Source organism: Lontra canadensis, unplaced genomic scaffold (genome assembly GCF_010015895.1).
Source record: "Lontra canadensis isolate GAN:19392208 unplaced genomic scaffold, GSC_riverotter_1.0 scaffold41, whole genome shotgun sequence".
Classification (NCBI taxonomy): Eukaryota; Metazoa; Chordata; class Mammalia; order Carnivora; family Mustelidae; genus Lontra; species Lontra canadensis.
The window spans coordinates 5,795,371-5,819,025 of record NW_022631035.1 but is presented as its reverse complement, the minus strand read 5'-3'; the positions used below and the strand labels follow the sequence as shown (position 1 = coordinate 5,819,025).

The 23,655-nt window shown below is 45.2% G+C and overlaps 1 protein-coding gene across 3 annotated transcripts in view; it reads left to right on the top strand.

Moving 5' to 3' along the window:
* The window catches only part of NUP85 (nucleoporin 85), a 36,152-nt gene that overhangs the window by 10,389 nt on the left and 2,108 nt on the right, over nt 1–23,655 (top strand). For all 3 annotated transcript variants that reach the window (XM_032870644.1, XM_032870643.1, XM_032870645.1), the window contains exons 2-16: nt 850–943; nt 3,664–3,826; nt 6,383–6,453; nt 7,430–7,473; nt 10,252–10,321; nt 11,515–11,636; nt 15,504–15,638; nt 15,744–15,866; nt 16,302–16,433; nt 16,797–16,903; nt 21,669–21,752; nt 21,855–21,920; nt 22,124–22,275; nt 23,030–23,147; nt 23,251–23,351. In XM_032870644.1, coding sequence (XP_032726535.1) covers nt 850–943; nt 3,664–3,826; nt 6,383–6,453; nt 7,430–7,473; nt 10,252–10,321; nt 11,515–11,636; nt 15,504–15,638; nt 15,744–15,866; nt 16,302–16,433; nt 16,797–16,903; nt 21,669–21,752; nt 21,855–21,920; nt 22,124–22,275; nt 23,030–23,147; nt 23,251–23,351 — 1,582 coding nt within the window. The remainder of the gene's footprint in view (nt 1–849; nt 944–3,663; nt 3,827–6,382; nt 6,454–7,429; nt 7,474–10,251; nt 10,322–11,514; nt 11,637–15,503; nt 15,639–15,743; nt 15,867–16,301; nt 16,434–16,796; nt 16,904–21,668; nt 21,753–21,854; nt 21,921–22,123; nt 22,276–23,029; nt 23,148–23,250; nt 23,352–23,655) is intronic.

Here is a 23,655-nt window from a genome sequence, read left to right as displayed (position 1 = left end):
TCTGCCTACTTGTGATCTGTCTCTGTCAAATAAATAAAATCTTTAAAAAAGAGAGAGAGATGTCACAGAAGCCATGGTATTGGAGGGCTCCTTTTAGTAAGTAACAAACAGTTCAATTTCTTTTTTTTTTTTAATATATTATTTATTTATTCATGAGAGAGAGGCAGAGGAAGAGGGAGAAGCAGGCTCCTGTTTCTGAGCCTGATGCAGGACTCAGTCCAGGACCCCGGGATTACAACCTGAGCTGAAGGCAGAGGCTTAACCAACTGAGCCAACCAGGCGCCCCAAACAGTTCAATTTCTTTTCTTTTTTTTTTTTTTTTTAAGATTTTATTTTATTTATTTGACAGAGAGAGATCACAAGTAGAGAGACAGGCAGAGAGAGAGAGGAGAACAGGCCCCCTGCTGAGCAGAGAGCCCAATGCGGGACTCGATCCCAGGACCCCGAGATCATGACCCGAGCCGAAGGCAGCGGCTTAACCCACTGAGCCACCCAGGTGCCCCCAAACAGTTCAATTTCTTTTCTAGTTTAAAAAAAATTCCCTTTTTCTGAACTGTAGATCATTAAATTACAATGTAGCAGTTGATTAAGGATAGCTCTCCTTTTTATCAACACTTGCAAAGTGGCAGGCTGGGTTGAGGTGCTCAAGAAAGCTCACTTGCTTATTCAGGGTCTTAACAGACTGGGCTGATCTCAACCACACTTAGCTGTATACATAGATTAGCGCTTAACTTTCATGATCACTTATTTCTAGGTGATCTGCTTGCAAGCATTTGAAAACAAAGCCTTTAGTAAAAGTAACAGTGTCTGTGCCTTTTTTTTTTTTTTTTTTTTTTTTTTAAAAACTAGTTGATTCCAGGAGTGAATTCAAAGAAGAAGCAAATGTGTTTTGATTGGGGTCCAGGGGAGATGCTGGTGTGTGAAACCTCCTTCAACAAAAAAGGTAGGTTTTTGTTTTTTTCTTCTAGGTTATCCATCTTGGCACATGTGTTTTTTTTTGTTTGTTTGTTTGTTTGTTTTTAAGATTTTATTTATTTGACAGAGATCACAAGTAGGCAGAGAGGCAGGCAGAGAGAGAGAGAGAGAGAGAGAGGGAGGGAAGCAGGCTCCCTGCCGAGCAGAGAGCCCGATGTGGGACTCCATCCCAGGACCCTGGAATCATGACCTGAGCCAAAGGCAGAAGCTTTAACCCACTGAGCCACCCAGGCGCCCCTTGTTTTTTTCCTTTATTCTCAGATTTAGCTAACTGAAGCAAGAAACAGTTGAACTTAACTTTGTACCATTTTCATTTTTAAACTGTTTCCTGTTTAAGATTTTCATTAATGTATGGGATCTGGAAGATGTTGAGTACAGGAAAAAAAATTAGTAATGTTTGTGGTATTCCTTTATATTTAAAAATTTCAAGTTTTTTCCCCTTGTCCAGAATGACTAAATTCCCTTCACAGCAGCCCTCTTTCCATGAAACTGTGGAACAGTTTCTGCATAGTCCTTATAGTCCTTGCTTTTGTAGTATTGTAAACTTGATGAATTCTGTTAGCTGTTGATATAAAGCACAAAAGATCTGGAGAGTGAAATGACTCTTCCTTTTTCTCTAAGCTCCTTCAGATTTTGGACATGGATCTTTTCTTTCTGTTACAGACTCTTCTACTAGCAAGAGAAAACTAAATTTTCACATTTGATTTTGCTTTCTCCATTTCAAGAGAGGTCTCTGGAAATGTAGTAAGAGATTTTCTTGCAAATATTCGACAGGTTCTTTTTCCAAATGTGGAGGCTTTCCTCTTCTATAAGGAGGGAATTGATCTAATGGAAGTCTTACAATTTTGGCAAATCATGTGGTGTGCAGTTCCTGCATTTTGAAGTGATGTAGTTAAAAAAAATATTTTTCAGTATAGTTTTTCTTAATTCTATCAATAACAGTTCTCCATGATGTTGCCAAATGTTTATGGCATATTTTAGTATTAAAGATCTCAAGCTTGGCAAAGCTCTAGAAGCTGCCAAAGGGACAGTTGCTCAGGAGAGAACCTTCTTTGAATATGTCTAGCCTCTTTTCATACTTAATGGGAAAGCTTATCAGCATTTTTAGTTTGTCCTCCATTGTTGGAAACATGAGGCTTTCTTTTTGTTTATGTCTATTGAAGTCTGGATAGAGACAAGCCATTGAACATCATCACAGCTTTTTCAAGAAGCTGTTATATAAGAAATGTCTACAAGTTGGTGGTTTATAATTTCTCATTATAGATCCTTTTTATCACTGCCACAGAATAATTTAGTCAACTCTTGATTCTTTGTTTTAGGGGTAATGGCAGTACAAAGAAATATAGAAATAATATTTATTTGAATTTGAGGTTATATAAAATTTCAGCTCTAGGTATCTTTTCCTTTTTTTAGATTATTTATTTATTTGTGAGAGAGCAAGAGTGTATATGCATGAGCAGGGATCAGGGGCCAAGGGAGAGGGAGAAGCAGACTCTGTTGAGGAGGGAGTCCAACACAGGGCTCTATTCCAGGACTCCGATCATGGTCTGAGCTGAAGGCAGACGCCTAACTGACTGAGCCACCCAGGTGCCCCTCGATGTAAGTTTATCTTATTTATTGAGTTATCCATAAGCTAATATTAAGTGACCTTAATTTTTTTAGAGATTTTATTTATTAGAGAGAGTTCACGAGCAGGGGGGAAGGGTAGAGAAAGAAGCAGAATTCTTGTTGAGCAGGGAGCCCGATGTAGGACTTGATCCCAGGAGTGAGAGAGGAGCACAAGTGGGGGAGGGCATTGAAGGGCAGAGGGAGAAGCAGACTCCCTATTGAGCAGACAGCCTGATGCGGGGCTCCATCCCAGCATACTGGGATCATAGCCTGAGCCAAAGGCAGACGCCCAACCAACTGAGCCACCCAGACACCCCCAGTTCATACTTTTTAACATGAAATCAGTAGCAAAGAAGCTGAAGCTTTTGTAATTAGATAACTCAATTAAAAATTTAAAGTGTGGGGCACCTGGGTGGCTCAGTGGGTTAAGCCTCTGCCTTCAGCTCAGGTCAGGATCTCAGGGTCCTGGAATCAAGCCCCACATCGGGCTCTCTGCTCAGCAGGGAGCCTGTTTCCCCTTCTCTCTCTGCCTGCCTCTCTGCCTACTTGTGATCTATGTCTGTCTGTCAAATAAATAAATAAAATCTTTCAAAAAATAAAATAAAAATTTAAATAAAATTTAAATAAAAATTTAAAGTGAGAGGTTCAGTCAGTTAAGCATCTGCCTTTGGCTCAGGTCATGATCTCAGAGTCCTGGGATTGAGCCTCACATCAGGCTCCCTGTTTAGCAGGGAGCCTGCTTCTCCCTCTCCCTCTGCCTGCCACTCCCCCTCCTTGTGTACATGCATTCTCTCTCTTTCTGTCAAGTAAATAAATAAAATCTTAAAAAAAATTTAGTGCGTCTGGACGGCCCCGTCTGTTAAGTGTCTGCCTTTGGCTCAGGTCATGATCCCAGGATACTGCGATCAAGTCCCGAATTGGGCTTCTACCTCAGCTGGGAGTCTGCTTCTCTTTCTATCCTTGCCTGTACTCGTGACCTCTCTCTGTCTCTCAAATAAATAAATAAAATATTTTAAAAAATTTTGAAGTGAGTTCTTGTATGAGGGTAATGGTGATTGATGTTAATTTTTTCTGTTTTAGAAGAATCAGAGACTGAGCCAGGCTGCCCCTTTATCTATATCATCCGAAAGGATATAGATGTTTACTCTCAGATCCTGAGAAAACTCTTCAACGAATCCCATGGAATCTTTGTGGGCCTCCAGAGAATTGAAGAAGAATTGACTGGAAAATCCAGAAAAGCTCAGTAAGTTGGCTGCTGATAGGTGCTGAAGTTCACAACTAAATTATGAAAGCCAAATGAAATGCATTGTTTTCCTTTTTTCTTTTCCTTAAGATTTTATTTATTTGAGAGAGGGAGAGAGAGAGGGAGCAAGCACAGGAGTGGTGGGGGAGGGCAGAGGGAGAAGGAGAAGCAGATTCCCAGGTGAACAGGGAGCCCAACACGATGGGGCACAGGGCTCCGTTTCGGTACTCTAGAATCCTGACCTGAGCTGAAGGCAGCAGCTTAGCTTACTGTGCTACCCAGGCCCCCTTAGAACTGTTTTTCTTGCTAAAGATTGCATCTTTTTTTTTTTTTTAAGATTTTATTTATTTATTTATTTGACAGACAGAGATCACAAGTAGGCAGAGAGGCAGGCAGAAAGAGAGGAGGAAGCAGGCTCCCTGCTGAGCAGAGAGCCCGATGCGGGGCTCGATCCCAGGACCCTGGGATCATGACCCGAGCCGAAGGCAGCGGCTTTAACCCACTGAGCCACCCAGGTGCCCCTAAAGATTGCATCTTAATAACTAAACCAGTTGCTTTCTTGTGGATGTTTGTTTAGTTTTGTCATTTCCTTTCTAATTAATTAGTTAATTATTTATTTATTTTAAAGGTTTTATTTATTTGACAGATATCACAAGTAGGCAGAGGCAGGTGGTGGGGCGGGGTGCAGGCTCCCTGCTGAGCAGAGAGCCCCATGTGGGGCTTGATCCCAGGACCCTGAAATCATGACCTTAGCCGAAGGCAGAGGCTTAATCCACTGAGCCACCCAGGCGCCCCGTTTCCTTTTTTAAAGACTTTATTTTGAACTAATTTTGGACTTACAGAAAAAGTACAAAAATTAAAGATTCCTGTGCATCCCTCACTTAGTTTTGTTACGTTAATATCTACATAATCATGTTATTGTTACTTAAACCAGGAAACTTAAAACATCAATGCGTTATGATTCAAGGCCTCATTTGAATTTACCAGTTTTTCCAGTAAGGTCCTTTTTTATCCGCTGCAACTCAGGTTGTATTTAGTTTTTTTTCCTTAGTCTCTCTCTTTTTTTTTTTTTTTAAGATTTTGTTTATTTATTTGACAGGTAGAGATCACAAGTAGGCAGAGAGGCAGGCAGAGAGAGAGGAGGAAGCAGGCTTCGTGCTGAGCAGAGAGCCCGACGTGGGGCTTGATCCCAGGACCCTGGGATCATGACCCAAGCCGAAGTCAGAGGCTTTAACCCACTGATCCACCCAAGCGCCCCAAGATTTTATTTATTTGACAGAGGTCACAAGTCGGCAGAGAGGTGGGGTGGGGGAGGGGAGAAGCAGGCTCCCCGCTGAGCAGAGAGCCTGACAAGGGGCTCTATCCCAGGATCCTGAGATCATGACCTCAGATCATGACCTGAGCTGAAGGCAGAGCCTTAACCCACTGAGCCACCCAGGCCCTCCCTTTTCTTAGTCTCTTTAATGACCTTGACACTTTTGAAAAATACTGACCAATTGTGGTGACAGTCCCTCCATTTCGGTTTCTCCGATGTTTTCTCATGAATAGAGAAAGATAATGCATTTTTTTTTTTAAGGTTATTCATTTTTAGTAAGAATACCACAGAACTGGTATGATGTGTCCTTAGTTGTCATGTCATAGGGTTCATGATATTGATGTTTTATTCTGGTTTTGTTGACCTTTGATCACTTGCTGGATGTGGTTTCTACTGGGTTTCTTTTCTTTTTTTTTTTTTTTTAAAGATTTTATTTATTTATTTGACAGAGAGAGATCACAAGTAGACAGAGAGGCAGGCAGAGAGAGAGGGGGAAGCAGGCTCCTCGCCGAGCAGAGAGCCCGATGCGGAACTCGATCCCAGGACCCTGAGATCATGACCTGAGCCGAAGGCAGCGGCTTAACCCACTGAGCCACCCAGGCGCCCCTCTACTGGGTTTCTTGACTATAAAGTTACCATCTTTCCCTTTGTAGCAGAAACTTTTTTTTTAAATTTAATTTTATTTTTTCAGTGTTCCAAGAGTCATTGTTAGTAGCAGAGACTTTGAGATTATGCAAATCCTATTTCTCCTTAAATTTTCTTTCTTTTTTTTTTTTAAAGATTTTATTTATTTATTTGACAGACAGAGATCACAAGTAGGCAGGGAGGCAGAGAGAGAGAGAGAGGAAGAGAAGCAGGCCTCCTGCTGAGCCGAGAGCCCGATGCGGGGCTCCATCCCAGGACCCTGGGATCATGACCTGAGCCGAAAGCAGAGGCTTTAACCCACTGAGCCACCCAGGCGCCCCATCTCCTTAAATTTTCAACTGCTAGTTTTAGTGTCCATCAGTGGATCTCATCTGCAGCAATTAATGTCAGTATGGATTCGTGGATATTTATTTCAGCCCACTGATTGTCTCATATATTACCTACTTTGTTGCTCGAGTTCCAGCTTTCGCTGTAGGAGCTCTTTCAGGTTGGTTCCTGTCTTTGAGCAAGCTCCTACTTTCTATTGAGAACTTCCTTGCTTTTTGTCACCACAAGATGCACCAGGCTCATCTTGTATGTCATTTCATTTTTTGTAGGTTGGTCCGAGTGAGTAAGAACTACCGATCAGTCATAAGGGCATGTATGGAGGAAATGCACCAGGTTGCAAGTAAGGATTCTATGTGTGTATATGTGATAATAATTGAAATGTTTATCTAGCTGTAAATACTGCAAGGTAGAATCTATTTGACTCTCCAGTTTAAAATTCTTACTTTCCTGTCTTCCATAATTCTTAATTTTTTGGCAGTTGTCTTGAGTATATTTTTCAAGTTAGAGCATACTGAGCCAACAGGTGTGAGACTAGGGCCAGATTAACAACCTTTGAAAATCACATTCCTGGTTCTTTAACCTTGGTGACTTCTTTGTTTCTTTCTCCTTCCTCCCTCCTTTCCTCCCTTCCTTCCTTTCTAAAAGACTTATTTTGAGAGAGCATGTGTGAACGTTGAGGGAGGGGCAGAGGGAGAGAGAGTCTTAGACTCTGTGCCAATCGCAGAGTGCAACTTGGGGCCTGGTCTCAAGACCCTGAGATCATGACCTGAGCTGACTTGTTCTCTTAACCAACTGTGCCACCCAGGCATCTCTAACCTTGGTGATTTAAAGTCACCATAACCATGAGAGCCACATGACTCCTGGATGCTGAGTAGAGTCTTTTATAACCTGATGGTCTCTGTAGTTTATAGTTGAAAGTGTCACTTACAGCTCGAGGGCATTGGGTGTGCAAATCATTGATCTGCAACAAAGAGATACGAAGCATTTTTAAAAAAATCTATAGTGAAGTGGTGCCTGGTTGGCCCAGTCAGTTAGGCGTCCGACTCTTGGTTTTGGCTCAGGTCATGGTCTCAGGGTTGTGAGATCAAGCCTTACTTCGGGCTCATGCTCAGTGTGGAACCTGCTTAAGTTTCTCTCTTTCTCTTCTCCCAACCCCCTTCCCCCACCAGTACATGCTCGTAAAAAATAAAAATCTGTAGTAAAAATGGGTGGGCATTAAAGGAAACAAAGGCCAAGCCAAAGAACCTGGTATATGAAGCTATAACTATGAGACTAAAAGTTTAATTGCTCACTTAAAATGTTTTGTGTTTTGTTAGTTGCTGCTAAAGATCCAGCCAGTGGTCGCCAGTTCAGCAGCCAGGTAAGGTGGGGGGCACTTTGTTGTCCTGCTGGGGCCATTGTGTCCTCTTGCATCCTCAGCCTGGTGTGGGGCTTGATTCCAGGACTCTGGGATCATGACCTGAGCCAAAGGCAGATGGTTTTTTGTTTTTGTTTTGTTTTTTAAGATTTTGTTTATTTATTTGACAGACAGGTGACAAGTAGACAGAGAGGCAGGCAGAGGGGGAGGGAGAAGCAGGCTCCCGGCTGAGCAGAGAGCCCTATGCGGGCCTTGATCCCAGGACCCTGGGATCATGACCTGGCTGAAGGCAGAGGCTTAACCCACTGAGCCACCCAGGCGCCCTGAGTTTCCGGTTCTTATGGGAAATGTCAGTCTTAATCACGCTGTGTCACCTGAGATAGTGAGCTGAGCTTTTGGAATCACCAGTTATTTAATACACTGTACTCAGCTCATGAACCCAGTATTTTTACTCAGTTGTTTAGTTGGAGCTAGAAGATGACTGAAACAATTCTTTCTTTTGTAGAAACTTGATGGTGTTCAAACTCAGTAGTGAATAGGGACTAGTGGATTGTCTCTGGTGCAGTCTAGTGCACAGTCAGCAAAGCATTTGTTTTTCTTTGTGAACTAGGTAGTCTGCGTTTGTGTATGAAAGGATGGTGGGGAAGAGGAGACTGCATGTTCCTAAGGGCAGGGTGCAGATGAGTTTTATTTTTGGGTCTTATATGAGTGCCTTTTAATAGACTTTCTTAAACTTAGTCCCTTGAGTACCAACTTCACAATTTTTGCTGTATCTGTAGAATTTAATTTTCTTTTTATTAACATACAATGTTTTATTTGTTTCAGGAGTACAGATCTGTGAATCCTTAGTCTTACACACTTCACAGCACTCACCATAGCACCTACCCTCCCCAGTGTCCATGACCCAACCACCCCATCCCTCCCACCCTGCTCCTCTCCAGCAAACCTGTTTGTTTCCGGAGATTGAGTCTCTTATGGTTTGTCTCCCTTCCCAGTCTCATCTTGTTTCATTTTTCCCTCCCTCCCCTCCACGATCCCCTGCCCTCTCTCTCAAATTCCTCATATCAGAGATTATATGATAATTGTCTTTCTCTGACTTATTTCACTTAGCATAATACCCTCTAGTTCTATCCATGTGGTTGCAAATGGTAAGATTTCAGGGTTTTTGTTTTTTTTTTAAGATTTTATTTATTTATTTGAGAGAGATCACAGGTAGGCAGAGAGGCAGGCGGGGGCGGGGTGGGGAAGCAGCTGAGCAGAGAGCCGGATGTGGGGCTCCATCCCAGGACCCTGAGATCATGACCTGAGCCGAAAGTAGAGGCTTAACCCACTGAGCCACCCAGGTGCCCCGATTTTGTTTTTTGTTTTTGTTTTTTGTTTTTGATGGCTGCATACTATTCCATTGTATGTATATATCACATCTTCTTTGTCCATTCATCTTTAATGGACATCTAGGTTCTTTCCATAGTTTGGCTATTGTGGACATAGCTGAAATAAACATTCGGGTGCACGTGCCCCTTTGGATCACTGCATTTGTATCTTTAGGATAAATACTCAGTAGTGCGATTGCTGGGTTGTAGGGTAGCTCTATTTTCAACTTTTTGAGGAACCTCTATACTGTTTTCCACAGTGGCTGCACCAGCTTTCATTCCCACCAACAATGCAGGAGGATTTCCCCTTTCCCCACATCCTTGCCAACACCTGTCCTTTCCTGACTGGTTAATTTTAGCCATTCTGACTGGTGTGAGGTGGTATCTCACTGTGGTTTTGATTTGTATTAGAATTTTAAATACTATTTACTGAAGGGACATCTGGGTGGCTCAGTTGGTTAAGCTACTGCCTTTGGCTCAGGTCACAATCCTGAGCTCCGAAATGAAGTCCCAAATTCGGCTCCCAGCTCAGCAGGGAGTCTGCTTTTCCCTCTGGCCCTCTCATGCTCTCTCTCACTCTCTCTGTCTCTCAAATAAAGTCTTAAAAAGTATATATTATTGGGGCACCTGGGTGGCTCAGCGGGTCAAGCCTCTGCTTTCAACTCAGGTCATGATCTCAGGGTCCTGGGATCAAGCTCCGCATCAGGCTTTCTGCTTAGTAGGGAACCTGATTACCCCTCTTTCCGTCTGCCTCTCTGCCTACTTATGCGCTCGCTCGCTCTCTCTCTCTCTCCCTCCCCAAAAAAATAAGTGTGTGTGTGTGTGTCTATAATTTACTGAATATTTTTCTACGAATCATCTCCCATTTACTTAGAGCTTCTTTCTTTTTTTTTTTTTCTTTTTTTTTTTTTTTAAAGATTTTATTTATTTATTTGTCAGAGAGAGTGAGCACAGGCAGAGAGAGAGGCAGGCAGAGGCAGAGGGAGAAGCAGGCTCTCTGCTGAGCAAGGAGCCCGATGTGGGACTCGATCCCAGGACCCTGGGATCATGACCTGAGCCGGAGGCAGCCGCTTAACCAGCTGAGCCACCCAGGCGTCCCTTAGAGCTTCTTTCTAAATCAAAATGTTCATAAAGACTTTGGGTGTGATGAGCTAATTATATTCTTCTATAATATACATTAAACTAAATCAAGAACCATTAAAACAAAAAAAAATTGTTAATCTGCCTACCAACCCCTAAAATTCACTCACTGGCTTCCCTGTGGGAAAGAAACCCTGCTATAGAAATATTCAGTAATTGTTGAGTTAATAATGAATGACCTCATATGATTCAAGCCCTGCTTCATTCCTTTGCTCTAAGAGAAATGTCAGGAATGTTTTCAGTTAAAACTTTGTCTCCATTTCTTCTTTAGGTCTCCATTTTGTCAGCAATGGAGCTCATTTGGAACCTTTGTGAGATTCTGTTTATTGAAGTAGCTCCAGGTGAGCAAGAAATCATCCCTTTACAATACCAAAGGTGTCCTCCTGCCCTTTCCTCTTTGTCTTTCCTTTGTGTCGTGATGAGCATTTTATTGCCAAGAATGCTCTTTTCCTCACCCTTCATCAACATAACCAGCAGAAAGCTATATATAACACCCTAAAACCCTGCTGTTTTATCAGATACTACCAAAAAAACTCAGAGATTATGCCTTCTAAAAACCCAAGATGTTGGGCAGGTGACCCCTAAAAAACACCAGGAAAGCACAGTGGACTAGTGTGTGGCAGGGGCGGTCAGGATTCATACGGTGGACTGGTCAAGCTGAAGAAAGTTTTAGGATCAGGGAAGAGGCATGGAGTGGGTCTCCCTCCCAGCCTCAGAAAGAACCAACTCTGTCCACTCCTTGATCGCAGACTTCTGGCCTCCAGAAATGTGAAACAATAAATGTCGGTTGTTTAAAATTAAAAATTAAAAGAAAGGAACAAAGTTTTAGGGCTGTGAGGAGGGATTAGATGGTGAGAAGCAAAGTCACTTGGAGACTTCTGTCCCCAGAGATTGAGGGAAGGGGCAGCCCTACCTGTGAACTGTGCACTCTGAATTATTCCATGTTCTTGAACTAAGTTGTGGTTGGTATGGTATCCTGGCCTGAGTGGGCTCTCTGTGGAGGTGCTGCAGGGGTTTTTTGCATTCTCTTGATGACTTACGTTTGCTTTTATCCATAAATGAATGTTAATAATCTGTGCAGTCATAGCTTTTTACTCCTACTCCTGCTAAAGCCCTGAGCAATGTGAACATAAAATTAGTTGATTCTGTGTTTATCTCCTTCCGTATATTTTGAGGGCTGTTGCTGTGGTTTTCGTCATACCTCGCACCTAGTCAGTAGCAATCCCTACGTGGCCATTCCTTAGGTAGCCACCGAGTACTGCATAGTCATGAAGAATTAGAGGTTGAAGGTGAGATTCAGCCCTTTAAAAAATTCATGAAATGTGGAACTGCCCGGATCAGAGGAACTATTCGTAAGTCCATTTGCTAGTCCAGCCCTTTATTCAGGACCATATGGGTACCCACCGAAGTGGGATAAAGTACTTCCTACCTAGTCATCTTGTCTGCCTACATTTTCTGTCTGTACAATGGGAAAGTGGAATTTGCTGCAGATGAAGCTGAGGTTTTTGTGTGTAACAAGAGTTTTTTCTCCCAGCTGGCCCTCTTCTCCTTCACCTCCTTGACTGGGTCCGACTACACGTGTGTGAAGTGGACAGTTTGTTGGCAGATGTTCTGGGCAGTGAGAATCCAAGCAAACATGACAGCTTCTGGAAGTTGGTAAGCATCTCCTGCAGGCTGGGCCTTCCTGACTTCCATCTCATGATCTGTTTTTCCCAGTGCTTCAGGCAGGCCCAAGGATTGCCTGCGGAGCCTGCTCAGAATCTGACTGGCTCTTTGGGTCTGTGATTATGGGGATGCTCTTAGATCTTTTCTTCCCTGCTCCACAGGAGAGTTTAGAACTAAGTTGTCGTGTAAGAAAAGTAATGCTTTGTAGACTTCCCATTGAGCAGGGACATTTAATTTCTTTGTGAGTCTAAGGAAGAGAAGATGTGATAAAACTGTTCGATAGGAGCTGGAGGGGGTTGGAGGTTAAATGAGCAGGAGGAGTTTTGATGTGATAGAAATATTCTAAAACTGGATTGTAGTGATGCTGCACAACTCTGTAAACTTAGAACTTAAATAGGTGAGTGTTTATAGTGTAGCTCCAAAATTGTAGCTCCAAATAGCTATTGAAAACAAAAAGATGGATGATCCTGGAGTTATTTTGGGTTATCAGTGTGGAAGTCAGTGTGTGTATTGGGGTTGTGAGTGTGTGTGTGGGTGGGTATGTATATACTCTGTGCCTACTGACCTGTGACCCAATTGGGTTAGGGTTGCTAGTTGACCTGAATAATGGAAAGTTGATTCAACTTAGAAAATCTGGAATTCCGATAAATGTTGCCTTTGATGCTATTTCTGGGCCTTTTGTTGCTGGGAGATCTGTGCAAGTGTGGGGAGAGCCTTTGTTCAGGAAGTATTAGACTCAGATTTTGTGTCTCTGATTCATTCACTGAGTATTTATTGAGTGCTCCTGTTTGCAAGGCACTGAGGAAACAGTCATGAACAAAGTGGGCGAAGATTTCTTTCCTTAGGAAGCTTTACATCCTGGGTGGGGAGACAGGAAACAAGTACAGAAACAAGTAAAACATGTAGCATGCCTAACAGGGGAGCTCTGTGATGTGGAGGGCAGTAAAGCCAAGGTGGGGCATGGGCAGTGCTGGAGCCGAGGAATCAGGGAAGGCCTCCCTCATGAGGTGATGGTGGGGGGAGGGGCGCTGGGCCAAAGGACGGGGAAGAGTGTTGCAGATAGTGAGACCTGCACATGCTCTCGCCTGGAGGCGCGTGAGATGAGGAGCAGTGTGAGCAAGGGCAGGGAGTCACGGGGTTAGATCAGAGGGTTCCTTAGACTGTCATAGGGACTTAGAGAGAGGCAGTAGAGCAGTGTGGTAAGAACATGGTCTGTGGTGCCAGACTGTCCGAGTTAGGTTGCCAGCTCTGCCTCTTGCTAGCTGTGGGGTATTACATGTGTTACTTAATATCCTTTAGTTTCTTCTGTACAGTGCAGATAGTAAGGTTATGTTTTTTTGTTTGTTTGTTTTTAAAGATTTTATTTATTTATTTGACAGACAGAGTTCACAAGTAGGCAGAGAGGCAGGCAGAGAGAGAAGAGGAAGCTCTGCTTCTCGCCGAGCAGAGAGCCCAATGCGGGGCTCTATCCCAGGGCCCTGGGATCATGACCTGAGCTGAAGGCAGAGGCTTTAACCCACTGAGCCACCCAGGCGCCTCTAAGGTTATGTTTAAGGTTATGTTACGATTAGGGCTCCTAGGTGGCTCAGTCAGTTAAGCATCTGACTTCAGCTCAGGTCATGATCTCAGGGTCCTGGAATCAAGTCTTATATTGGGTTTCCCTGCTCAGTGGGGATCCTATTTCTCCCTCTCCTTCTGCCCCTCCCTCCCGCTCATGCTCTCTTCTCAAATAGAGATTATATTTTGATTAAAAGATATATATGTGTGTAAGCTAGTTGATGGACACGGCCCCTGAGTCAGATGGGGTGGGCGGGCGCATAGGAGAGCTGAGCATTCACTCTGTGATTGGATGTAGGTTTCCAAGGCTCTCTGGCTGCCCTACCAAGGATGGAGCAAGGGCAGAAGCAGAGACCGGTCTAGAGGCTCTGGTACTAAACTATGAAAAGATGGTGGTGACTTGGACAAGGATGGGAGCTGAACAGAGGAGGTGGTGAGGAATGATTACATTCTGGATGCAGTTTGCAGATACTGTTGATGGGATTGGCTAATAGATAAGATGTGCATGTGTAAGAAATGAGAGAATGTGGGAGGATCAGGTTGGTCAGTTGGAGGCAGCCAGGTGTTTACTTTTAGAGATGCTACATTTAAGATGCCCATGAGGTCTAAGTGGAGATACTATCTCGGGCAGTACTGTGTACAAGTCTGGAATCCAGAGAAGGAAGTACAGGCTAGAGAGAAATTGGGGATTTGTCAGCATATATATCTTTGGCACTTAAAAAAAAAAAAAAGAAGATTTCATTTATTTATTTGAGAGAGAGAGAGAGGGAACAGAAGCAGGGGTAGTGGGAGAGGGAGGAGCAAGGCTTCCTGTTGAGCAGGGAGTCCAGTTTAGGGCTCGATCCCAGGAATCCCAGAACGCTGGGATCATGACCTGAGCCGAAGGCGGATGCTTAACAACTGAGCTACTCAGGCACCCCTATCTTTGGCTTTTTTGAGCATGACTTAGTATGGGAAAATGTTACTTTGTATGTTTTACATATTTGTTAGTGTGTATGTACTGTTGGTTGTCATTATGCATGACAGTTAAAGTCTATAAAGTTGCCCGAACGTTGTCTTGCTGATTATTGTAATACAGGATTCTTCCAGCCTCTGATCCCATTTTTGTGAGCTAATCAATGTATAACCTTGTTTTATGTATGGTTTTGCTTAAAGACATCTCATTTATTTATTTTTTTATTTTTTAAAAGATTTTATTTATTTATTTGACAGACAGAGATCACAAGGAGGCAGAGAGACAGGCAGAGAGAGGAGGAAGCAGGGTCCCTGCTGAGCAGAGAGCCCGATGCGGGGCTCGATCCCAGAACCTGGGATCATGACCTGAGTCAAAGGCAGTTGAAACCCACTGAGCCACCCAGGCGCCCCAGGACACCTCATTTAATATATACCGTTGACTCATCACGGTGAATAATACAGTAGTGCGTGCCTGAGCGAGGCTAATCTAACACATTTTCTCCCTGTGGGCCGCCATCCCTCCTTAGCACTTAAGCACTTCAGCACTCTGCTCAGCAAAAAAGCACAACAATACAAAAAAAGTGGCCCTAGGTAGAACCTGAAAAAGACCCTTGTTTGGTGTGAGAGTTGATACAAGAAGGTAGAGTTCTGCCTTGTTCATCCTCAGCTGGGAATGTGCACATCAGTTAGTTCATTTTTGCCACTCTGCACACATCCACAAGTAATGGTGACACTACCTCACATACTGACTTCGGGGTTACAGATAGATGTTAACAAGTTGGGGAAATTCACAGATGCAGAATCTGAGTAATGAGGACTGACTTGATGTTGAGCGTACGTGTGCGTCTGTGTGTTTATTTGAACTGAACCTTTTATGAACTCATCTTTACCTGATGTACTATGCCGTTTTCTATTTTTTTAAAAAATGTTTTATTTATTTATTTGACAGACAGGGAACACAGGCAGGAAGAGTGGGTTCCCATGGAGTAGGGAGCTCAGCCATTTTCTGTTTTCTGTTTCATTCATTCACCATTTATTAAGTAAATTCTACATCCAGTGTGGGGCTTGAACTCATGACTGTGAGATCAAGAGTTGTGTGCTCTACTGAATGATCTAGCCAGGTGTCCCCATTTCATTTATTTTTAAAAAGTTGGTTGCAATCTGTAATGTGTTAAAACATGCAGTTTGAAAAGCATGGTCCCGTTTAAAACCCTTAGACTAGGTAAGCTAGATGAGTGCTGGAGGGAAGGAGCCAGCGCGCTTCCGTAAGGCTAGGAAGCCCAAGTGCAGCCTGAGGAGACCGGCTCCGGGGCGTGCGCGAATGTTGTGCTCTTGTGTGTCCTCCAGGTGACCATCTTGGTGCTACAAGGCCGGCTGGACGAGGCTCGGCAGATGCTCTCCAAAGAAGCTGACGCTAGTCCCTCCTCGGCAGGCATGTGCCGAATCCTAGGGGACCTGATGAGGACGATGCCCGTTCTCAGTGTATGTGGGAGCGGCCCTGTTCTGCTGGGTCACAAGAGAGGGGTTCATTTATTAAGCACAAAGCGTTTCTGTGGCGATGGCATCTCATCGTGTCTCTCCCCTTAGCCTGGTAACACCCAGACGCTGACAGAGCTGGAGCTGAAGTGGCAGCACTGGCACGAGGAGTGCGAGCGTCACCTCCAGGACAGCACGTTTGCTGCCAATGCCCACCTGGAGTCTCTCTGCAAGGTCTGTGGGAGGGAAGTCCAGGTTGGGGTCGAAGTTGGGGCTGTGACATCCAACACAGCAATGCCGGGAACGTGATCCTCTCCGGACAAGGCTGTCCATCAGCTCTGCCAGACAGAAGAGGGCTCTCACACCTGATGCTCTAGTTGAGATTAGCAGAGGTTTTTTGTTTTTGTTTGTTTGTTAAGGTTTTATTTATTTATTTGAGAGCGAGAGCGAGCCTGTGCTCGAGAAAGCACGAGCAGGTGGGGAGGGAGGGAGAGAAGCAGGCCCCCCGCTGAGCAGAGAGCCTGCCGCAGGGCTCCATCCCAGGACCCCGGGATCACGACCTGAACAGAAGGCAGAGGCTTCACCCACTGAGCCACCCAGGAGCCCCGAGACCAGGAGAGTTAACAGAGACGTTGGTCTGGCACTGAAGGAAAATCTCTCTTTCCTTAGATCATGCTGGGAGATGAAGCTGCTCTGTTGGAGCAGAAGGAGCTGCTGAACAACTGGTACCACTTCCTAGTCACGCGGCTCCTGTACTCTCATCCCACAGTGAAACCCATTGACCTGCACCTCTATGCCCAGGTGAGCCTGAACTCCGAGGGATGGCGGTGGGGAGTGCGAATCCTGTGGGCTAGGTTATGGCCAGTATGTGGCCTTTTTGAGTTGAACCTCCCCGGAGAACAGGAGGGTCTTTCATTTGCCCCTCCCTCCTCCTTTTAAGTTTATTTTTTTAGTAATCTCTGCCCCCAGCATGGGGCTCAGACTCATGACTCTAGAGATCCAGAGTCGCACGTTCTTGCAGCTGCGCCCGCCAGGTGCCCTTCCTTTGGCCCTTTTTGAAGGACCCCGTCACCCTTCTCCAGGGTTCCCTACACAGCAGCCCTGCCTGTCCCCTTGAGTCTCTGCTTCCATCTGGGAATTGAGTGGGTCCCCAACTTTCCACAGTCCAGCTTTGACCTGTTTTTGGGAGGGGAGAGCAGCCCGGAACCCCTGGACAGCATCTTGTTGGCGGCCTTTGAGTTTGACGTGCACCAGGTGATCAAGGAGTGCAGGTAGGCCCTGCCGCACCGCCGCCCGCGCCGTCCCTGCTCGCGGCTCAGTGAAGCCAGGCGAAGTCCGAGCGTTGTGCAGCCGGCGCCGCCGTCTTCTCTTAGAATGTCTTGTTGCTTCTCACTGGTGTCTTAACTTGCTTCCCACACACATTCTCCCCTCCTGAGCCACATGGGGGTAGATAATGGCTTCTTTCTGGACAACCTTGGGGACCTTCCTGAGGTACTATGTTTACTGTATTCATAACGATTTTTAGGGATGTTGACTTGAACAACATTGCAGTAAATGACTTTGATACTTAAAATCCAGAAAAAGCCAGCAAGCCTATTTCTTGGAACCTGATGGATATGCAAACTGCCTTAAGGGAGAGCACTTCTCAGTAGCCTCACTGTCTAGTGAGCCATGAGCTGCCTCACCAGCAGGCTCCTGGCTGAGTCTGTGTAGAGCAAGGATGCTACACTACCCCCTCCTCAAAAGGGTGTCTTGTCAGTGCATTGAATCTTCAGCAAGGTGAGAAAGGGAGTGTCAGACATAATCAAATGTACAGCTTGTTGGGAATTTTCATATATAGTAAGTCAGACGTCATTTTGTGTCCCTTCTTGTGCAGCCTGGACACGTGGGTCTTGCACTGAAGACCCCCAGCAGATTACTGTTGGGAACTACAGCAGACGGCCTTGCTCAGTATCAAATTCACTGACCTCTACCAGATCTTTTTCAGTAGATCTGGGTAATGGGAAGGGATTCCCCTTCTGCTATGCTCCTCCTGTTTGAGCTAGAAGACAGCTGGAGCTTGAAGAAAATGGTGGAGGAAGAAAACTAGGTTTTGTGTACATATTCTTTTCACAGATGTGGAGCTGGAGCTGGAAGATGACTTTCAGAATCCAGCTGTGGGGGGGCTATCTGCACGGAGTGGTTAGTGAGAATAACTTACAGAGGTGCACACACACGTCATTATTTGGCTTTGTCATTGTCTCTGCCTATAATTTGAAGTAGTGGGCATTTCTAAATGTATTGGCTCTTACAGGAGTGGGTTATTTTCACCAGGGCTTCCTTCATAATCCACATCTCAATTTTTGGGAACAAATCAGATTTGAGCACAACCAGGAGGAAGGACAATGAAAAGGGAAAGCACCCTGTTCTCTGCAGTGACAATAGAAAAAAAGAGAGGGGTGCCAGTGGAGTGGCTTTCATGAATGCCACAGAAAATGGCCTCACCCTCCTGCCAGTCACACATAAAGAAGGATCAGGCTCCCAGTCCGTTAGTCTGAACATCTATCTGTCCTGGCAAATAGGAAAGGGTCTAAAGTATTTCTGTTTCTTACAAATTTTGGATTTAGGGTTTTCTTTTCTTTTTCTTTTTTTTAAATTTATTTATTTGATAGAGATCACAAGCAGGCAGAGAGACAGGCAGAGAGAGAGGGGAGGAAGCAGGCTCCCTGCTGAGCAGAGAGCCCGACGCGGGGCTCGATCCCCGGACCCTGGGATCATGACCCGAGCCAGAGACAGAGGCCTCAACCCATTGAGCCACCCAGGCGCCCTTGTTTTGTTTTTTTAAAGATTTTATTTATTTGACAGAGCACAGGTAGAGGGTAAGCTAGGAGCCCGATGTGGGACTCGATCCCAGGACCCTGGGATCATGACCTGAGCTGAAGGCAGACGCTTAACCGACTGAGCCACCTAAGTGCCCCCAAAAGAATCTTTTTAAAGCTATGTTGAATATAATATATCCATTTTCTCATTTTTTTTTCCCTTAGAACAGTCCAGGTAGACAAACGATAAAATTACTTTTTCTAGGGGCACCTGGGTGGCTCAGTGGATTAAAGCCTCTGCCTTTAGCTCAGGTCATGGTCCCAGGGTCTTGGGATCGAGCCCCACATCAGGCTCTCTGCTCTGCGGTGAGCCTGCTTCCTCCTCTCTCTCTCTCTCTGCCTGCCTCTCTGCCTACTTGTGATCTCTGTCAAATAAATAAAGTCTAAAAAAAAAAAAAAACCTAGTACACTCCTTTAAAAAAATAATAAAAAATTTTTAAAAATTACTTTTTCTAGATGAAGGGGACAGAGAGGTAGGGACTGACTGAAACTGTGGTCTCGAGTACCGTTTATGGTACTTTTTTTGTTAAAACACTATCTAGTTAAGACCCTGCGATGGGTCCTAACATGGGGCTCCCTGCTCAGCGGGAAGCCTGCTTCTCCCTCTCCCTCTGTCCCTGCTTGTATTCTCTCTCTCTCTGTCAAATAAATAAAGAAAATCTTAAAAAAAAAACCCAAAACTTGAGCATGATAGGACTTTGGGTAGCTCATAATGAATTTATAGACCTCTTAGTATTTGAGGATGATTGTAGAAATACGGGTGTTTTTGAAAATTGGCAAAGATAATTTTTTAAAAAAATTTTTAAAAAATTATCGTTTTAAAAAATTATCGAGAGTGAGCAAGAGAGAGAACACAAGCAGGGAGAGTGGCAGATTCCCCACTGAGCAGGGAGCCCATCATGGGGCTCGATCTCCTCATCCTGAGATCACAACTTGAGCTAAAACCAAGAGTCAGCCACCTGACTAAGCCACCCAGGCACCCCAGTTTTCTTTTACATAATCTCTGTGCCTAATGTGGGGCTTGAACTCATGACCCCGAGATCGAGAGTCACATGCTCTGCCAACTGAGCTAGCCAGGTACCCCAGCATACATAAATTTTTTGAATGTCATAGATACGGTTATTAATAAAGTTTGAAAAAGCTATTCTTCAAAGAGAATGTTAGGAAGACCAACAGGGACATTCTGTAATGGTAGAATCCTGAAACAGATGGAGTATCTAAGGATCTGTAGCCCTAAGAACAAGGCAGAAGTTTTACACATTTGTCCAGTAATTCAGTATAAACCAATCCCTGTTCTTTTTTATTATGAAAGCAGAATATTTTTTTACCTTAGTGCACAAGTACACCTCAAGACTGTTTGCCTCGATAGTCTGCTTCCACTTGTGCTTGATTTTGTTACAGAAAGCAGTCATTAAATGTTTCCTTACCTGGGGTGCCTGGGTGGCTCAGTGGGTTAAAGCCTCTGCCTTCAGCTCAGGTCATGGTCTCAGGGTCCTGGGATCGAGCCCCACATCGGGTTCTCTGCTCAGCAGGGAGCCTGCTTCCCCCTCTATTTCTGCCTGCCTCTCTGCCTACTTGTGATCTCTGTCAAATAAACATATAAAATCTTAAGAAAAAAAAATTTCCCTCACCCAAGATTTTAAAAAATAGTCAAATATTATGGCACTTGGGTGGTACAGTAGGTTAGGTGTCCTACTCTTGGTTTCAGCTCTCGGGGTCTTGAGATCAGGCTCCGCAGAGGGTTCTGTGCTCAGCAGGGAGCCTGCTTGAGAGTCTCTCCCTGCCCCCCCCATCTTCTCACGCTTTCGCTCTCTCTAAAGTAAATAAATCTTTAAAAAAAATAGTCAAGGATTGGGATGCTGGGGAGCCCCATTGGTTAAGTGTCTGCCTCCATCTCAGGTCATGATCTCAGGGTCCTGGGATTGGCTCCTGCATCAGGCTCCTTGCTCAGTGGGGAGCCTGCTTCTCCCTTTGCCTCTTCCTGCCACTCCCCCTGTTTGTGCTCTTTCTGACAAAATCTTTAAAAAAAAAAAAAGTGTTCTACGTATATAGTCCTATTCATAAAGTAAGTATACGAATTAAAAGGTATATAAGAAACATTAACAGCGATGCCAGATGCAAGTAAAGATATTCTTCTGAATTCCATGTTTTGTTTTGTTTAAAGATTTTTATTTATTTGTTGAGAGAGCAGAAGTATGGAGAGCTGCAGGCAGAGCAGGTAGCAGGAGAAGCAGGCTCCCCGCTAAGCAAGGAGACCGATGTAGGACTTGATCCCAGGACCCTGGGACCACAACCCGAGCCAAAGACAGATGCCTAACTAACTGAGCCACCCAGGTGTCTCTCTTTTCTTTTTTTAAGATCTCATTTATTTTTGAGAGAATGACAGAGATAGCGAGAGAGAGCACAAGCAGGGAGGAGAGGGAGAAACAGGCTCCCTGCCAGTGCGGGGCTCGATCCCAGGACCCCGGGATCACGACCTGAGCCAGGGGCAGGTGCTTAACTGTGTGAGCCACCCAGGTGGCCCTGAATTGCATGTGTCATCAAGCACCGGACAAGCATCAAGCACTAGACAAATGTTTAAAAACACTTTTAGTGTTTTTCTTTTTTTAATTGCTGTATCATTGACATGTTAGGTTTAGGGTTACAACAATTGACAGTTCTGTGGATTGCAGAATGCTCACTGCCAGAAGTGCTGTGACCACATAAAGTTATATTATTCTCTGCGGTCCTTAGGCTATACTTCTCATCTGCATGACTTGCTCATTTTGTAACTGGAAGTTTGTTCGTCTTCACCTCATGCTCCCATCCCCCCACCTCCCTCCCTTTGGCAACCACCAGTTTGTTCTCTGTGTTTAGGTCTGTTCCTTTTTAGTCTTCTCTTACACATTATTCTGTATTCATATTCTCTGCATCTGATTGGATCCCTGGATTTTATTTTCACCGTGACAGTCTCCAGACATCTAGGTTGGTGGCGGCCGCTTAGGGTTGACCATCCTAGGTGTCCACTGTCAGTCCCCAAATAGCACCGAGAAGTTTCTCACTATGTGCTTCCAGACAGATTTCCACTTGTCACTGCCCCTCCCATCTTTTTATGGAAAGGATGTGTGGGGTCCCTGCTCACCTGTGCCACACTCTGTCACCCTGACTCTCCTCCTTGCCCTGGCATTTGAACCCGCAGCATCGCACTAAGCAACTGGTGGTTTGTGGCCCATCTGACAGACCTGCTGGATCACTGCAAACTCCTCCAGTCGCACAACCTCTAGTAAGTGCGTGGCAGCCGCTCCAGCCCTCAGGGATGGCGCTGCGGGAGGGCCCTGAATGGAGCAGGCCAGGGGTTTTGGTCTCCTGTTATGTTTTATTCCAGCTTTGGATCTAACATGAGAGAGTTCCTCCTGCTGGAATATGCTTCGGGACTGTTTGCTCATCACAGGTAGGAAGGCCCAAGGGTGTGAGGCGGCAGCACGGTGTCTCTCAGCATGCACGTACCCCTGGATCTTGGACCGAGTTCTTGCCCATCTTATTCCCTGAAGGTTACAGGGGTTCAGGGGAGGAGCCATCTTGGAACCAGTCCCCAAGCTGTGGGGCAGCACTTGGGCTCACCAGGCTCTCATGTCTGTCCTTGGACCGTTGCAGCCTGTGGCAGCTGGGAGTGGATTACTTTGACTACTGCCCTGAGCTCGGCCGTGTTTCCTTGGAGCTGCACATTGAACGCATCCCCCTGAGCACTGAGCAGAAAGCCCTTAAGGTGCTGCGGATATGTGAGCAGCGGCAGATGACCGAGCAAGGTGAGCCCGCCCTGCCCCTAGCATGCTTTCTGCTCATGCTGCGCCAGCCAGACTGGAGAGGGGCCGGGCATTGGGGTCAATAAATAAGCCAGAACAGGAAAATTATTGAGGAAGGACAAACAACTAGGGATCCATCAGGACTTGTAAGCAATGGAACACACTGCCTTTTAAAAAGATCCTGACCCACTTCCTCTCTCCTGCTTACTCTAAGAAGGTCAGGACTGGGTCAGCTTGTAATTCACTTCTCCTAGGTGGCTTGCTGTGCTAGCCAAGGCTGGCTCAGTGGGAAAGCAGGACCAGAGGCAGCTCAGGAAGAGCACAGAAAGAAAGCAGTGATATTTGCTTGAGTTGAGTCGAGTGGTTAAAAACCCAGTTGTTCTTTCCAGAGGCATTTGCTTGCTTATGACCATCTCTGAAAGCATACAGCCATTCAAGACCCAAAGAATGTTTTTGGCACCTGGACAGATAACGAAGGAGCTGATCTGTGGGGAGCCATAAAAATCTTTTTGCCATCCCTGAAGTCAAGCCCACTCATAAAGCCAATCCTGCCAGGGTGGGTCATGGTGTTAATAAAGCCAGGAGACAGTTTATAAATCCCAGAATCCCCAGTGTTGCCAACCAAGTTGTATTAGGAGCCTGTGGAGAGGCTGCAGAGAACTCAGAGGAGGTGGGAAGCCTGCTCCTACCTGGCAGAGTTCAGGAATGGCCTGATTGGCGGGGTGAAAAGTTTATCTTTTCTCTTTTCCCTGCAAAGTTCGCAGCATTTGTAAGATCTTAGCCATGAGCGCCGTCCGCAACAACCGTCTGGGCTCTGCCCTGTCTTGGAGCATCCGAGCCAGAGACGCTGCCTTTGCCACGCTGGTGTCAGACAGGTGGGTTCGACCGCTCCTGGCTTTCTAGGGACTGTCCAGGAAGTTGGGAGGCTGAGGAAGGGGCCCTGGGACAGCTGCTTAGACCTCTGGGCCTGGCTTGCAGGTTCCTCAAGGATTACTGTGAGCGAGGCTCCTTTTCTGACCTGGATCTCATTGACAACCTAGGGCCAGCCATGATGCTCAGTGATCGACTGACCTTCTTGGGTGAGTCTCTGGTCTCTGTGCCTGGGACCTTTGGCATAGTGGTGGGTTGTGCAGATGGGAGGGACTGATTTAGGCATCTCCAGTGTTCGTTCCTGTTGAGCCCAAACTCCTAGGACCACGTATGCCGGACTCTGCAAAGCATATTTTCTAACATTTCCCAGGAATGTCAGACTTAAAAGTCTGAAAGTAGTATAAGGACTAAGGAACTCCCATGTATACTTTCTCCAAATGCACCATTTTTATTTATTTATTTTTTAAATTTTTTTCTTTCTTTCTTTTTTTTTTTTTTGGATTTTATGTATTA